The sequence below is a fragment of the Stomoxys calcitrans genome, chromosome 3 (genome assembly GCF_963082655.1).
Source record: "Stomoxys calcitrans chromosome 3, idStoCalc2.1, whole genome shotgun sequence".
Taxonomy (NCBI): Eukaryota; Metazoa; Arthropoda; class Insecta; order Diptera; family Muscidae; genus Stomoxys; species Stomoxys calcitrans.
The window spans coordinates 21609686-21628571 of NC_081554.1; the positions used below are offsets into that span (position 1 = coordinate 21609686).

At 41.3% G+C, this 18886-nt stretch overlaps 1 protein-coding gene across 5 annotated transcripts in view; it reads right to left on the reverse strand.

The window, feature by feature from the left end:
• The window catches only part of LOC106086998 (neural-cadherin), a 535030-nt gene that overhangs the window by 43763 nt on the left and 472381 nt on the right, over positions 1-18886 (reverse strand). For all 5 annotated transcript variants that reach the window (XM_059364497.1, XM_059364494.1, XM_059364495.1 and 2 more), the window contains exons 15-16: positions 12674-13997; positions 162-2463 (exon numbers count right to left, since the gene is read on the reverse strand). In XM_059364497.1, coding sequence (XP_059220480.1) covers positions 162-2463; positions 12674-13997 — 3626 coding nt within the window. The remainder of the gene's footprint in view (positions 1-161; positions 2464-12673; positions 13998-18886) is intronic.

Consider the following 18886-nt stretch of genomic DNA (forward strand, 5'->3'; position numbering starts at 1 on the left):
TTTGAAGTCAGTATCTGGGTTAATTGTTTTCGATGCCATTGCATGGGATTAATGCTTCAAGTCACCAAAAACAAAACAAAAACAAAATCTCATTTAATGGCCTCTGCAGTTTTTCTCTTTTTTTTGGTGCCTTGTGCTTGTCTAACATTTACAACACTTACCTTATGTCATCCAAACAACTCTTCTGGTAGTCCGCATACACTTCGAACGTTCTTACTCCGGTGTACTCTGCTTTGCCTCCAGCATACACTCCCTCCTGCTTGTCCACCAGCAGCCATTGGTGGCCCATAAATTCAAAGGTCTCATTGTAGCGCCTGCCTTCGCCGCCATCCAATTCCAGGGTGGCCGCAGAGCCATAACGATTTATGCGCACCACATGCCATTGTCCATCGTCTACGGCCACTGCGTTCAGCCATAAGTCTTTCTCTTCGGTACGCAATGAATTCAAATTGTAACGGAAATGCAAACGGGCATCCTTGATTTCCAAAATGCCATACTCGCGATTGTGTTGATCGCTAACACGGAACAATTCCCCATGTTGTTCTCGGGTGCGGAATCGTAACTGGATTTGGGTGCTAAAGCGATCGGGCTCAAAGCTTAGGGCATACTTAACATAACTCTGCTGCTTGAAGGTGGTGGGAATGGTGGGTATATTGCAGGCAGGTCCTGTCCAGCCAGGGCGACATTGGCATCTGGCCTCGCTTAGGGAACCCACACAATTGCCATGTTCCCAACAGCGTGCAGTCTGTTCGGATTGAGCACACACCTCCTCGGTTTGAGGACAGCCTGCCACACTGTTGCGTGAGAGGCCAGGGTGGGCCAAGTCATACAGTTTGGAGTTGTGCACCAGATTCCGTATACATCCATCGAAGCCCTTGGCCATGGGGGTGTAATGCCAGAAATACAGCGAGGGATCGAATTGCTCGCGATACAAGCCTCCCACCTGCAATGGGGCATTCACATTCAAGTATTCGCTGAACGGTGGTATATTGCCTCTCGCCTGGCACGACATATCATCGAATTCGGGCATGGAGCCATCTTCCATTTCGCTTATCTCCGCTGATTTGCAAAAGTCCACCACCATGCGTATATTTTCCGAATCCCAGAAGAGATCTATGCGATGCCATTCACCATCATCCAGAGTTTTCTTGGTCTTGACACGCAATTCCAAGGTGCCAGAGCCAAAATCTATCAAAAGTCTGGGATAGCCTCGCTCCAATTCCAAAGAAATGAAATCAGAAATCAACATTTCATCACGTTCGGGGGGCACTATGGGTCCATTGTAGATAATCAGGCCATCCGGTTTGCGGGTAATAAATTCCAAGCTCAAATGAGATTCATCGCACATTTCCAAGGGAGGATACCAAGCCCAGCCATTGCCACGGAAACTTCTGGTGGTCTGCTGGCAACGAGGTCCTGTATAGCCCACCGGGCAGGAACAATGAGGCCCAAATCGAGTATCCACACAGCGGCCTCCATTGTAACAGGGTGTATTGCGGCAGTTCTCTGGCTTGGAAAAGTTTCTAGCACCACAAGTGCATTCGGCCAAGGTATCCACTCGTACTCCCACCAAGGCAGTCTTATTGGCATTCACCATATAAGGCAAGGAGCTAATATCCAAAGTATTGGTACAAGAGCCTTCACACATTTGATTTTCATACAAGCACTCGTCTATGCCCACCATGGTTATGTTGATGCCCACATCCTTTTCTATTTCCTCACGATTCATTAGCACAATGCCATTTAGCCGCACTGGTTTATAATAAGGCGAGCCATGGGCCGAAAATCTAACATCGGTTAGAGGGGGATGTTTCTTCTTCAACTGCACACTGAAGATATCCACATTCTCTCGATCTGTATTTAGCAAATCGGCCAACTTATCACGGAAACGATCCATTTTCGAGCGGCTCAATGATTGTGTGCGATAATTCCATACACGTATGAAGTCCTCATCGGTGATACCTGACAAACGTACCGATCCCGAATTTATAACAGCCTCATGAGGTATTTCTCTTACGGTCACCGTAACATTAGCCGGCACATCTGTCTGTGTATGCTTGCGATCATAGACCTTGAAACGCAAATGATAACGTCCTTCACGGGTGCCTGCCCGCATGGTAATCATACCAGAGTCCTCGTCCAATTTGAAGCGTGGATGTTCCTGTGACTCCCAGTAGAATTTCTTGTCGGGCAGATCCCAATCATCCAAATCATAGACATAGACACGACCAATCTGAGTATCAGGCGATTGTCCCTGATAGTTGTAGGCAAAAATATCCTTTGAACCTGGCTGCATTTTATTGTCGTTAACATCACCTATGATCACGGTGAGAGTGCTAGTGCCTGTCATAGCCGGTGAGCCATGATCCTTGATGACAATGGGTATCATATATTCCTTTTGTTGTTCACGATCGAAAGAGCGTAGAGACGAAATGACAGCCATACCATCACCATTGGCACCCTCTGCAAGTAGAAAAGAAAATAAAGGAAAATTTTAGCTTTGGTCAGTGGAAAGAGACGTGACAAGAACTTTTGGTATTTTCTCGCATTTGCTTAAAAGTAGTTGGTATACTCGAAGATATAGAATATTATTGGGTTGCCCAAAAAGTAATTGCGGATTTTTTATATAGTCGGGCAATGGGCTGTCCTATAAACCGATCTCAGATCTTGACTTCTTGAGCCACTGTAGGGCGCAATTCTTCTCCGATTTAGATAAAATTTAGCATGAGGTGCTTTTTTATGATTTCTAACAACTGTGCTAAGTTTGGTTCAAATCGGTTCATAACCTGATAGAGCTGTCATATAAACCGATCTGAGGTTTTGATTTCTTGAGCCTCTAGAGGGCGCAATTCATATCCGATTTTGCATGATGTGTTTCGCTATAACTTCCAACAAGTGTGCTAAGTATGGTTCAAAACGATGCAAAACCAGATATAGCTACCATATATACCGATCATGAATCTTGACTACTTGACCCTCTAGAGGGAGCAGTTATTATCTAATTTGGCTGAAATTAAGCGTGACGTGTTTCGTTCCGACTTCCAATAACTGTGCTAAGTAAGGTTCAAATCGGTACACAGCCAGATATAGCTGCCATATAAACCGATCAGGGATCTTGATTTCTTGGGCCTCTAGAGGGCGTAATTAATATCCGATTTGGCTGAATTGATTTTGTACAAGGGCTTCTCCCATGGCCTTCAACATACGTGTGAAATATGGCCTGAATCAGTCTATAGCCTGATACCGTCTCATATAAACCGATTTCCCTTTTTTTATACCCACCACAGAAGGATGGGGGTATCTTCATTTTGTCATTCCGTTTGCAACACATCGAAATATCCATTATAATAATCCATATCTGGAGGATATCGTAGCGCATAGGTTAACTTGTCCGCCTATGACACTGAACGCCTGGGTTCGAATCCTGGTGAGATCATAAGAAAAATATCAGAGGTGATTATCCCCTCCTAATGCTGGCAATATTTGTGAGGTACTATGCCATGTAAAACTTCTCTCCAAAGAGGTGTCGCACTGCGGCACGCCGTTCGGACTGGGCTATAAAAAGGAGGCCCCTCATCTTTAAGCTTAAACTTGAATCGGACTGCACATATGGGAGAAGTTTACCCCTGTTCCATAATGGAATATTCATGGACAAAATTTGCATTTGCAATAACCCAAATCTAAGACCATCTAGCCATGCCCGTCCGTCTGTCTGTTGAAATCACGCTACAGTTTCCAAAAATTGAAGCAAATTGAGCTGAAACTTTGCTTATATTCTTTTTTTGTCCATAAGTAAGTTCAAAGATGGGCTATATCGGACTATATCCTGATATAGCCCCCATATAGACCGATCCGCCGATTTCGGGCTTAGGCCTATAAAAGCCACATTTAGTATCCGATTTTGCTAAAATTTTGGAAAGTTCGTTGTGTTAGGCCCTTCGACATTCTTCTTCTATTTGGGCTCAGATCGGTCTAGATTTGGATATAGCTGCCATATAGACCGATCCTCCGATTTAGGGTCTTAGGCCCATAAAAGCCACATTTATTATCCGATTTGGCTGAAATTTGGGACAGTTCGTTTTGTTAGGACCTTCAACATCTTTCGTCAATTTGGCCCAGATCGGTCCAGATTTGGATATAGCTGCCATAAAGACCGATCCTTTGATTTAGGGTCTTAGGCCCATAAAAGCCACATTTATTATTCGATTTTGCTGAAATTTGGGACAGTTCGTTTTGTTAGGCCCTTCAACATCCTTCGTTAATTTGACCCAGATCGGTCCAGATTTGGATATAGCTGCCGTAAAGACCGATCCTCTGATTGAGGGTCTTAGGCCCATAAAAGCCACATTTATTATCCGATTTTGCTGAAGTTCGGGACAGTGAGTTGCGTTTGGTCCTTCGACATTATTCGTCAATTTGGCCCAGATCGGTTCAGATTTGGATATAGCTGCCATAAAGACCGATCCTTCGATTTAGGGTCTTTGGCCCCCAAAAGCCACATTTATTATTCGATTTTGCTAAAATTTGGGACAGTGAGTTGTCTTAGGCCCTTTGACATCTTTCGTTAATTTGGCCCAGATCGGTCCAGATTTGAATATAGCTGCCGTATAGACCGATCCTCTGATTGAGGGTCTTAGGCCCATAAAAGCCACATTTATTATCCGATTTTGCTGAATTTTGGAACAGTGTGATGTGCTAGGCTTCTCGACATCCTTTGTTAGTTTGGCCCAGATCGGTTTAGATTTGGATATAGCTGCCATATAAACCGATCCTCCGATTTAGGGTCTTAGGCTCATAAAAGCCACATTTATTATCCGATTTTGCTGAATTTTGGAACAGTGTGTTGTGTTAGGCCCCTCAACATCCTTTGTTAGTTTGGCCCAGGTCGGCCCAGATTTGGATATAGCTGCCATATAGACCTATCCGCCGATTTAGGGTGTTAGTCCCATAAAAGCCACATTTATTATCCAATTTTGCAGAATTTTGGGACAGTTCGTTGTGTTAGGCTCTTCGATATTCTCCGTCAATTTGGTCCAAATCGGTGCAGATTTGGATATAGCTGCGATATAGACCGATCCTCCGATTTAGGGTTTTGGGGCCATAATAGGCACATTTATTGTCCGATTTTGCGGAAATTTGGGACAGTGAGTTGCGTTAGGCGCTTCGACATCTTTCTTCAATTTGGGCCCAGGTCGGTCCAGATTGCTATATAGACCGATCTCTCGATTTAAGGTCTTGGCCCCATAAAAGGCGCATTTATAATCCGATTTCGCTGCTATTTGACTCAGTGACTTATGTTAGGCTTTTCAACATCCGTGTCGTATATGCTTCAGATCGGTCTGTTGTTGTTGTAGCAGTGTGTTGTACACAGAGTCGGCAGCCCTTGCCGATGAAGGAATCCATCGGGTCAATCCGGTACATACAACCGGTTGTCATGGGATTGAACAAAATTTTTCGAATTTGGTCCAAATCGGCCCATATTTCGATATAGCTGCTGTGGGGCCATAAATTATGCATTTCTTACCGGATTATGATAAAAGGTGGTATACATATCTAACCGAGATGGTGGGTATTCAAAGTTTGGCCCGGCCGAACTTAACGCCTTTTTACTTGTTCTGCTCGAGCTCCTAAAGCGTGCAATTCTTGTTCGAATTGGCTGAAATTTTACACAATGATAGCTTCTATGGTCTTTAACATGTAGTTCTATTATGGTCCGAATCGGACCATAACTAGATATAGTTCCAATAGCATAGCAATTCTTTTCGTATTTCCCTTGTTTGCCTAAAAAGAGATGCCATGAAAAGAACTCGACAAAAGTGATCCATGGAGGGTATAAAAGATTCGGCCCGGTCGAACTTAGCACACTTTTACTTGTTCTTACTTGTTTTTTAGTCCATAGCAGTATTCTGTCCATATTTGTTGTTAATTTATTTTTAAAAGTTGGACCATACTACAAAATTGTTAAAAATTCTCGTTTCCATCACACAAAGGACCCACAAATGAGTGCTAATTAAATTTCGAAAAAATTTTGTAAAGTGAAGTTGTCTAATCAACCATAGCCCAAGTGATTGGTTTGCTTTAGCAGGAATTGGCTTACTTATCAGTTCCCTTTGCCCGTTGCCAACTTTCCATTTCCACTGTTGTCTCTATACAAAAGCGATATCACTCCATTACACCATAACGAAAGAGCTGTAGGTATATAGCCTTTGTTATTTCTTTGGTATTGCATTCTAAGCAATCCATTTTTCATTACTGCCCCTCAATACTCTGAAGGGATGAAGTGTTGCAGTGTTTCAGTGTGATTTCTACCATTGTAAGCTCATCGATAATTGGATTTTAATAGTAAAAGTTCATTTGTTGGCAGAGTATAAAATCGACACTCTATTGACTTTAGCCCGGAAGTGCTGAAAATCGAATGAAGGTTTCTGCTCAGTAGGACAAGGGAAAGGGATTGTCAAGTGCAGGGAATTGTATTGGGGCTTTAGTTTGACCTCAAAATTGACTTGAAATTGCAAATGTATTTTGCCAACAATTTATTGGATTTTTGTATGTGGTGACTTTGGAGAATATCCTAGTGCAATGGAGTCCTTTTGTTCGTGACCATTTAGGGCAAATAAATGGTAAAAAAGAAATATACAAAACTACTACTACTACTACTACTAGGTAAGAACACAGACTGAGACCATACATTTTCAGATTAGTTTAAATTTGGTTTATTGTCTAAGGACTATGTCAATTTAAATTTGGGCGATGACAAAGTTTATTTTTTTTAGGAATTTTATTTGCTGGTTGATGTTGTAAGGATGTACTCAAGTGATCAAAAGCATAGAATTTTTAGAGCATGAAGTAATAACACTAATGAAAAATAAACTTGGAAATTCTTATGGGATTTTTAGTAAATCGATTAAAAAAATTACATATTCAAGTGAAAACGAAGTTAAATCTATTTGAGAAAAACAGATAAGAACGGGCCGAATCTTAAATACCCTCCACCATGGAACGCATGTGGCAAGTTTTTTGGTATATCAAGTTATAGGCCAATATGGACCATACTTGTCTTGACTGTTAAAAGTCGTAGAAAAATACCAGCTTCAAATTCAGGCAAATCGAGCAATAATAAGCAAGAGACTCAGGAAGTCTAATTGGGAGATTGTTGTTGGTGAAGCAGTTTGTTGTGCTCCATCTTTCGTTTGCTTGATTCTGTTAAGTATCCAGATCCAGGAACTCTGCGACTAATATGGGGTGCATCCACAGGGATCTGGGTATGGCTGGGTAGTTAGACATATGACGTCTGTTGTGTGGTCCCTAGTCACAACAGGGATAGGCACGTCGGTAACAATCCTTGCTCGGTAGAATTGGAGGCGGCTGCATCTGCCGGATCGTAATTGAACCCGAACTACTTTGGTTTGCCGTGGAGGCCAATTTCTTCAGGTGCAATGGAAGGCGGTCAATCTCCAAGGAATACATTCAACCGGTAGCTATTTTCCGAATCTGCTACCGAGTCTACATGAATATTGTGTAGACCTCTCTCTAGTAGCGCTGAACCTCAGTATCCAGATCCAGGAACTCTGCGACTAAGATGGGGTGCATCCAGAGGGATCTGGGTATGGCTGGGCCGTTAGACATATGACGTCTGTTGTGTGGTCCCTGGTCACAATCGAGAAATAAGTCCTGCACGTCGGCATCAATCCATATTCTGTAAAAATTGAGGCGGCTGCATCTGCCGGATCGCAATTGAGCCAGAACTACTCCTGTTAGCCGGGAAGGTCAATTTCTTTAGGTGCAATGGGAGGCGGTCGTTCTCCTACATTCAACAGGTAGCTATTCACCGAATTTGCTACCGAGTCTACATGAATGTTGTCTATACCTCTCTCTAGTAGCGCTGAACCTCACGCTCTAGGTTATGTATGTCTACCTTAAGGCTTCTGGGCGGTGGAATCCTATCCACAAGATGATTATTTGGATGGCGATATTAGCCCTAGAGGTATTGCTTAGACAGCATGTAGTTATGTCTTGGCACGGGAAGAATCTTTGTCTTTTGATGGAGGTGGTTCACATGACAACCGATGAGGCAGCCCGTCGCAGTTCGAAGGGCGGTATTCTGACAGGGCTGACGAGACCACACTGGCACTGCATAACTTACTTGAGGACCTCGTTTCAACTTTTGATTTAATCGCAAATTGCAGTGGCATTTGAGGAGAATTTGTAGGAACTGTCAAATGTGACACCAAGTTTCTTGGGACACTTGATGGTCGGAATTGTTCTTCCGTCAACCATCACTTTCAGCTCTCTACGAACCCCATGCGTGTATTAAGTGAATAATGTGGCTGAAGATTGTGCAGCAGATATTTTCACATATCTTGCAGCGAAATAAGTGACAAGTTCGTTGGGGTAAACGTTTAACCTATCGCAGATGTCATCAATGGGTGAGGGGCCTGATGCCATGATCGTACAATCGTCCACATACGATACGATATCTATGTCGTCTAGGGGGGTGGAATGGAGTATAGGTAGAAGTTAAACAGTACCGAAAATATCACTCCGCCATGGGAAACTCCCGTTTTACTCTACGATGCTTCGACTTATCGTGTCAGGGCTTGCTGGGAGGCTAAGTTGGCATGGCTGACCATGTCGAACATTTTCAATAGATCCAGTGCCACGAGGACCGTTCTATCACATGACCTGGCCTGATTGAAGCCAAGGCAAATGTGTTCGGTGACGGTATGCAAAGCAGTTATTGTGCTATGCAATCTTTGGAATGCATTTTGATGCTCGGCGAATGGAAATTCTCCAACGAGGCTCAGGAGGAGTAGTCCCTCAAGGGTTTTAGCTACTGGTGAGAGAAGGGAGATCGGTCTGTACAACTCCCCCTTACTTGGGTCCTTTCCAGGCTTCTGTAGGGGTATCACTCTGTCCATCTTTCAAACATCGGGAACTATAAGAGTGTCCAAAGAGAACAGTTGTAAAGCACTCAACTCCAGGTAGATGCAGATTCTTCAGCATTAGTGGCTTGGCTCACTTGGCTCGCAGCCACCACAATTTACCGTCCACGGTAAATTGTGGTGGCTGTCCATCGGCTCGGAGACCACGGATACGAGCAATAGCTCTCCTCCTAGCCCTGTCACTCTCCGGATGCACAATAAAGTGACGGTTGAAGAACCTGGCGCATCTCTTCGGATCAGTCACGACGAATGGCTCTACTCCTAGCCCTGTCACTCTCGGGATGCACAATAAATTGATGGTTTAATAACCTGGCGTATCTCTTCGGATCAGTTACAGTTACGTCGCTAAAAGTGACAGAGGTTCGGTTATCCCCTCTACCGGGGTTAGAGAGTGACTTAGCAGTAGACCACAGCTTGTCCAGGCCGTTGCCTAAGTTACATTGCTCCAAGTGTTCCAGCCACAAATTCCGCTAATGTTCGTTGACTATCCGGTTTATTTTCAGATTCGGCTCGCTGATTCTGGGGTCAGTGGGGTCCGTACAAAGAAAAGACCCGCTTGTCTGCGAGTACCACTGCCTGCGCCGAAAAATTGGGCCACATTTGGGGTTCTCGACCGGCTGGTATAATGATGTCTCGGAATTTCCTCTCGGCAAATAGAAAATTCCACGGGAGTGTCACTGAAGCCGCGATTGTTGTACTCTCTGAAGCCGACCCAATCGGCCTTCTTCTGATTGATAATCGTCCGTCACTCAGAGGTTATGAAGTTGGATGGTCGGTCGATGGTGAGAACTATGGGAGGAGGTTGTCTCCTAGATCGCCGCAACTAATATCTTCTACCGACTCATTAAATATATTATCCCATCGATCTTGGATCCCGGCACAGGCCTGGAATCCGCAATCTACTGGCGTAGATTGCCCCATCCTGTGATGGAGGGTATACACATTTGTTCTATTGTAGTGTATTGCCAAGTACAATATTTAAGATAGGTGGCATGTTCATTTCATCATTCCGTTAGCAACACCTCAAAATTCAAATTTCAATACATTATGGATCGCCGTTCAATTTTATGACGACAGGTAGTTTTAATCACGTTTGAGCTAAAATTTCAAGTGTATTGGTTATGTACGCCAGAAAGTATGCCTTATAATTTTTTATAGAAGCTTTCGATGACTCATAAAATCAGTAGATTTGACTTGTATGCATCATAATTATTACTAAAACAACAGTCTTGAAAATAGAAATTCCTACCCACCATGGAATATTATAAGCCTTCTTCCATATAACAATAACTACCTCAAACCAATAATATAAGTTTGAAAAATAAATATTAGCTAATAAACCATGCCTGATTGCATTAAAACAATGAACAGAACAATATACCCATTCAGCAATCACAAACTTTTATAGGTTCCCCATTGAAACTTTCACTACCAATGGCATTAAGTGCACAACTAAAAGTATGCTGCATTTTTCCCAACCCTAAAAGTATACTCTTAAATAATTTACAATACCCAATAACAGTGACCTTTATAATTTCCCCCTCAACTGCAGTGTCACCGAAGAGTCATTCTGCCCTTTACCTAATCTAAACATGGCAAAAGCTACTTTTCCAACTAATACCAAGGCTATTTACAATTTTTCTCCTCTCAAGTACAAAATCCAATTGAGTTGTTTATTTTACAAAACTAGGGAGTGGGCAAAACCAACAACGAGTAGTATTCTGTATTTATTTGCCAGAGAAATGAAACAAAATAAAACATTACCAGTATTTATTCGAGGCTTAAAATCCAATTTAGTTTCGAAAGAGTTTGTAGAAATTGTAAAATGGCCATTGGCTCTGGGGCAACATGTAACTGCGAAAGCGAAAAGTAGCTATGCCAATGATAATCAGATTACGAGTAAACTTTTTGTTTTGTATGTTTATAAAAACACTCACTCCACTGTACATGGATTACATAAAAATGTAATTAAACATATTGTAAATGCAGGAAATTCCCATTCAGATTGTGTCATGGCATAATTAGAGATATTAGAGTTTCTATCAATGAGCGTTTTTGGAAACAGTGATATGAGTAATGGATACTCAAACGTTTCTTATCGTTAGAGATACACTGACCTTATCGGAGATCGTTGGGGCTTTTGTATAAATATGTTAACTATAGAATTTCCTGTAGTGCCTAAAATCATGCTGTATTTTCTATTCAAATGTAATATCAATAATATCAGATTGATTAACTTAGTTTTGTGATCACACTTCTCCTTTTAGGACACTTTTTAACGTTGTCCACAACGAATAAGCTATGCAAATTTGCAAATAAAACAACGCATAAGCTACATCCCGAAATATGCTCCTAAATGTATGCTCTTACTTTTAAAAATTTGGAGGCATTTGTGTGTTTGAAGTAAATTTACCTGCAGTGCCTAAAATCATGCTACATTTTCAAGTTTAAAACAAAGCCGGAGTGATTAATTGAGCTGTGTTATCAATCTACTCTCTTTATGACACTCATTTATGTTAGTGTCATAAAGCGATAAGCTACATGTATAAACTGATCCTAAAAGTATGCTCAAATTTTTTTTTGGAGGATATATTTGCGATAACATTAGGAACATAAAATGATAATCAGTAAAAAAATACAATGTTAATTTCGTTATGGGTTAATTTCATATAATTATCCCTAGAAGTATACAACAACTTCTGAAATTAGATTCCTATGTTTATACCACCCAAATATAATATTTATAATATCAGAGTGATTAACTTAGTTTTGTGATTAAACTACTATTTTAGGACACTTATTTACTTTGTCCACAACGAATAAGCTACATCCCGAAATTTGCTCCTAAATGTATGCTCCTACTTTTAAAACTTGGAGGCATTTGTGTGTTTGAAGTAAATTTGCCTATAGTGCCTAAAGTCATGCTACATTTTCAAGTTTAAAAGTAAAGCCGGAGTGATTAATTAAGCTGAGTTATGAATCAACTCTATTTATGACACTTATTTATGTTGTCCACAACGAATACGCTACATATGTAAACCTGATCCTAAAAGTATGCTCATAGTTTTTTTATTGGGGGATATATTTGCGAAACGAAATGATGACATTGAGCTGAAACTTTGCACAAATAATAATTTTTTACCATAGGCGGATTACGTTTGAAGATGGTTCAGATGGGACAGTATTTTTATAAGGCCCCCTTATAGACCGATCCATCGATTTAAGGTCTAAGGCCAATAGGAACCGATCCCACGATTTAAGGTCTAGATCCCATAAGAACCGATCCACCGATCTAAGGCCCATACCTGATTTCGATGAAATTTGGCACAGTGTATTGTATGGCAGAAATCACAGAATAACTTGACTTAGCCCGTATATAGAGCGATATGCCTTTTAAAAGTAAAAATAGTAAATTTTGCCCATGAACATTCCATTAAGGAATAGGGGCAATCTTCTCACATACCAATGAGTTCAGTCCAATTCAATTTTAAACTCAATGATAAGTGGCCTCCTTTTTATAGCTGAGTCCGAAAGGCGACACCTCTTTGGAGAGAAGTTTTTACAGGGTACCTCAGGGGAAAACCACCGCTACATAAATATATATTAAATAAATCTACCATTAATTTATAAATGTGAAAATTGTCGTTTAAATAGCCCTCAAAAGTATGCTATAGTTTTTTCTTCATTTATTTTTCATAGGTATACTATACAACTTTTCAACAAGTACTTACTTTGATCCTGTTCCACCTTAAACGATGCCCTTATGATATCATCAGCACTGGGATCCAAACGGAATTGGAATGGTGGCCCATTACTCTTAGAACGATCATCATCATCGGTAGCCAATATTTCGACAACTTTTCTCGGAGGCACATGTTCGGGTAAAACAGGACGATAATCTTTCAAGAATTTTGGAGCATTGTCATTGATATCCTGTACAATAACTGTGAGAGTAGCTGTGGCCGTCTTTGGCGGTGAACCATCATCAATGGCCAATATCTTAACTTGGTGTCTGGGCACTACCTCACGATCCAAAGAACGTTGTATGGTTACAGAACCATTTTGATTTATGGCAAATTGTCTCTGTCTGTCCGAAGAACGATCTATGGAATAGGATACCTTGCTGCGTCCTCCCTGATCTGGGTCAGTGGCCTTAAATTTCTCCAGTTCAGTGCCAACTTTGGTATCTTCAAACACTGACACCTCCACATTGGCTCTCTCAAAGTGAGGCTTATTGTCATTGATGTCTCTCAGCTTTACCACCACCCACGAATAGGCCACATGATATTTGTCATTATCGTTATCCTCCCCCTTGTCGTTGACTTGTATGCGGAATCTAAAACCATTCGACTGCAATTGGTCCTCATAATCCAGGGGCTGCACAATCTTCAAGGAGCCAGTGCCATCATTATTGCGCACCATGGTAAATTTATCAGCTCCATAGCCGCTGTTGTCTATGACCTTATATTGGAATTTGTTTGTCTCATCCTCATCATGTACTGTGACCGTGAGTATAGGCATTTCGGGCAGCGTAGTGCCATCTGTCTCATCCACCTCGGTAAACCATTCATCTTTAGTGAACTGCGGCGGCATATCGTTAATATCTTTGACACGTATAGAGGCCGTACCCGTGCCCTTTAACCCCCCGCCGTCCATTGCCACCACTTGTATAGAATAGTCAGGGGTACGTTCGCGATCCAAACAACAGACAGCGGTCTTGATAACACCAGTATCAGGTTCAATTTCAAATATCGGTGAGCCAGTTTCTTCTTCAATGACATTTTTCTCTATGGAATAGACCAATTTGGCATTGGAGCCTTCATTGGGATCATCATAGTCTACGGCAGTCATGGTCATTACCACCATGCCAGCGGTACCGTTTTCGGTGACATTTCCAAAGTATACGCCTTGCGGGAAAATGGGGGCATTATCGTTGATATCCTTCAGATTGACTTGAACATCAGCATAACCCACCAAGCCTTCACCGCCTTCATCCTGAGCGAAAACAGTGAAGCGCCATTGGGGACGTCCATTGGGTTGATCACGATCAAGGGGCTGAAAAAGACAAAAATGGTTCAAATGATTATTTAAAAAATTTTTTGAAATGGTAAAATAAATTTCTTCTTATAATGAACAACATTTTTGGCATTGCCACAAATCACAAATTTGTTTCTACTCAGCAAAACACACATGTTTCAGTTATCTTACTTAATCCATAACAAGGCTACATGCTTTGAATAAACTTCGCTTCAATTGGGTTATTTATCCCTCATCAAGGCTAAAAATTTTTTCACTCTATGAAAAAAAATGCTTTAATGCAGTATATCATTAATCCCTAAAAGTATGCTCTAAATATTTGTACCTTCAATTATCTTATTTATCCCATAAAAAGACAATATGATGCTCAACCTTAAAAAAAATATGCTTTAAATAACCTATTTACGATGATATATTTACGCCACATCCAGGCAACATATTATTAATCCCTAAAAGTATGCTTTAAATTAATCGTTTATAATCTGCAAATGTTGCTTAACGCCATACATTAAAGTGCGTAAATTAAATTACCTCTATCTTGTTATTTGTTACATATTTTTTTAACTTTTCAATTAAAAATTTAATACCTCTCTCTCCCCAGATAGGATTAGCGTGAGCATCAGCATGTCTATGTGTGTGTGCGTGTCTGCAATGCCAGCAACTATGACATAAATTAACCTGTTTATATTCTAATGCTTCTTAAATCCAATGTCATTTTTTTGGTTTTGTTGCGACAACAACTAAACGAACGAAGTTCTTTTTGTATCCTATTGCCACAGAGCCGTTTCTCATCCTTTAACCCGGCATCTGTCATAAGCACCGTGACAACCGCAAAATGCATTACAGAGTGTATTTTACGTGTTGGGTTTTCTGTTGCTGCTATCCTTGTTGCTGTTGCTTCTGCTGCTGGTGTAATGGGATAAAAACGTTGGAGTGTTATGGAAGTGGAAAAATGGGAAATTCAATGCACACAGACTCAAACATAGACAAATGGGGCGACATCAACACGCACTCAAGCTGTTTTAAGCTCAACGCAAGCGTTAGTTCGGCAATAGCACCATGTGAACCAGTGTCTGTGTCGTAGGTTTAAAAGGCCCAGTGAAGGATTTGTTCGAAGAGTTACAATGCAGGAAGTACACTAGAATAAATATGAGGTTATGTTGTACTGTGAGACCTCGGATAGTTTGAGAGACCCAGAATAGGTCTATACTATCTAAGATTGTTCTGTGAGATTTTGGATATATTGTTGGGACCTCGTGTAGGCCTGTGGGTGTTGGGACAGGTGTGTAAGACCAAGGATAGACCAGCGAGATCTGAGGCAGATCTCTGCTACTTAAGATGGTTCCGAAAGAATATGGTGTGAGACCCAGAATAGGCCTGTGCGTCGTAGAATAGGTCTGTAAGACGTCCTTGTGATCTTGCATTGGTGTGGTCTAGGATAAGTCGACGTTGTCTACAACAAGTCTGAGAGACCTACAATAGTTCTGTGGAAGCTAGCATAGGTCATGTGACCTAAGATAGGTTCATGTGACCTAAGATAGGTTCATGTGACATAGGAAAGGTTCTTGTGACCTAGGATAAGCTCATGCTATTTACGATAGGTTCACGGAACCTAATAAAGGTCTGTGAGACTTGGGATAGATCTTTGAGTCTTAGAGAGGTCTATGTGACCCAGCATAAGTCCATGTGACACAGGAAAGGTTAGTGAAACCTATGATAGTTATCTAAGACCTGCGATAGGTCTGAATGACCTAGGACTTAGTTATGTGTGTCCTACTTTAGATACTTGTCTCAAGGCCTATGACACATAAGATGGATTCCTTTGACATTGGATAGGTCAAGCAGCCTAGGATAGGTCTATGTGACCTAGCTTAGGTACATTTGATGTAGGATAGGTTCATGTGACCAAGGGCAGGCCCATGAGATCAAGCATAGGTCCATTTAACTTAGGACAGGTCCGTGAGATCTAGAATAGGCCAGTGAGACGTAGCATAGGTTCATGTGACCAAGGTTAGACCCATGTGACAAAGCACAGTCCCATTTCAGCTAGGATAGGTCCATGTGACCTAGGATAGGGTCATATGACCAAGGGCAGGCCCATGAGACCAAGCATAGGTCCACATTACTTAGGATAGATCCATAGAACCTAGGGCAGGTGTCCGAGATCTAGGGTAGGTCTGTAGATCTGGAGAGATCTGTGAGATCTAGGATAGGTATGTGGGTCCTAGAGAGTTCCGTTCGATCAAGCATTAGTCCATGTGTATGTGAGACCTGCGATATGTCTTTTTGACTAAGACCTAGGTCTGTGTGTCTTAGGTTAGATCCGTGTTATGAAGAACTGTGAGACGTTAGATTCCTCCTTGCGAACCAAGATAGATCAATTCGGCCAAGAACATGGCCATGAGACCTAAGATAGGTGTGTGAAACCTAGCATAGCCTAGGATAGATCTATGTGACCAAGAATAGGTTCATATTACCAAGCATTGGCCCATTTGACCTATGATGATATGTTAATGTGACTTAGGATAAGCCCAAGTGGCCAAGGATAGGTTCATGTGATCAAGGACAGGCCCATGTGACCTAGGATAGGTTCATATTACCTAGGACAGATTAATGGGATCTATAACAGGTACGTGAGATCTTGGATGGGGCAGTGAGTCCTAGAGAATTCCGTGTGACCTGGCATAAGTCCATGCGATCTAGGAAAGGTCAGTGAGACCTGTGATAAGTATATGAAACCTATGATAGGTCTGAATGACCTAGGACTCAGATTTATGTGACCTAGGGTGGGTCCGGGTAACCTAGTATAGGTCCACATGACCTAGGATAGGTCCATACGACCTAGGATGGGTCCATGTGAATAGATCCATATTAAATAGAACAGGCCCGTTAGATCTAGGATAGGTGTGTGAAAACAAGCATAAGCCAATGTTACCTAGGATACTTCCATGTGACCTAGGACAGGCCCGCGAGACCTATGAAAGGAGTACACGAATTAGGTAGCCCTGTGAGTCTTGCAAAGGTATGTGCAATATTGGATAGGTCTGTATAACCTTGGAAAGATCTGGGCGACCTTGGTTAGTAGCGTATGGCCTAGGTCTACAAGACTTAGGACATGTCTCTGAAATTGAGTGGCTTTATGTGAGTTTTAATTTTTTTGTTTGTTACCTAAGATAGGTCTATGAGAATAAGAATGTGTCCGTTAGATATGTGATAGGCGTGTTAGGATAGATCTGTATGACATAGGAAAGATCAGTGTGACCTTCGAAAGATATGAGTGACGTAGTTAAGATCCATGTGACCTATAAGACATAGGATAGGTCAGTGCGACATAGGATAATTGTGTGAAACCTGCGATAGGTCTGTGTGCCCTAGGATAGAACAGCTTGGCGAGTTCTAGGATAGTTCCGTCAGACACAGAATAGATCCCTGGGACCAAAGACATGTCTAGAGACACATAATTGGTTTGTGGGACCTAGAAAGGGACATGTCCTTGCGACCTAGGACAAGTATGAGAGGCTAAGAATAGATCTATGAAACCTAGAGTAGGCCTGTGGAGCACGTATATGTCTGTGGGACCCGGAATAGGTCTGTGAGACCTTAAATAGATCCATGAGACCTTTGATAAGTCTGTACGGCCTATGAAAAATGTATGTGACTTGTGATAAATTTGCAAGATCAATGTTAGATCTGTGAGGCCAATGATAATTCTGTGAGACTTATGAGTGGTCTGTGATAGCTTTGAAATATCTGTGGCTTGTTAGACCAAGGATTGGTATGTGAAATCTTGGGTAGGTCTATGAATCTAAGAAAAGTTTTTTGAGACATGGAATTGGACAGTGGGACCTATCTCATTTAGGCGTCCGATTCTCATGAAATAAAATCGGTTAATCGGTTTGAATGTGAGCTTAATATCTTGAAAGGCCTTTATATTTATGAACAACAAGGGTGCTCTCTTTACTTAGCATAATTTTGCCAAACCGGATTTGTGCCAGGGGTTTGTTTTATGTGATGGATGTATTATTATATGTAAAGAATTTATTTGGTGTGGATGTAGGAGATAATACGCTAAGATAAGAGCACAAGACTCTCGAATTCCTACTTTTTACAATTTGAATCTGAAACATAGTCACCTTGCTCATAATCCGACGAGAACAGAAGACCCAAATATTCCAAACTTAAAAGGTGAAGAATAGTCTTTTAAAGCTTTGTCTTTGAGGATGTATTGGATCCTGAAACTTTTGTATTGACTTATATACAACTGTTAAGAATTTAGGAATCCCTAACTTAAAATTTTCTTTTTCGAGGTTACTTTTAAGTTTCTAGAGCGCACAACAAGCCGATTACTGGTTTAGGTGTGTGTCTATAGTAGCATGGGACAGATTAATATCTGCACCCTCTTTTCAATCTAGCCTAAAGCAAAACTGTATTCTCTCGATACTTCCTTACTTACTAATAAATACAAAAGGCCCTTCAACGAAAGGTTCAATCCCTATTTTGAGCCACCCCCTTGACAAGCTTTTCTTTTTACAGTGTTTGCCATGTTTGTTATATATGCATACCTGCATAAGGCAAACAGTTTCACACATACTACTCATGATTCGGCATTGTTGCCTTAAAAACATCTGTTGTTGCTGCGTTTCATTTGCCTCTTTAGTTTTTCCGCTTGCCTTGTTATTGAGACAGTAGTTGTAGTTGCCGTTGGTATTACCGAACATACAAAAATTTATATTGTATACAAACTGGAACTAAAAGTGTTACCAGGCCTTTTGGAAATTTTTAGATGAAAAACTGCTCGACCATGAACAAAAACAAACAGTTTTCATTTCAAGTTTTTTGCCTGTTAGGGCAAAGATCATTAAATTTCACAATTTTCGCCTTTTTCACCCTTTCGAGACTAGCTCAAT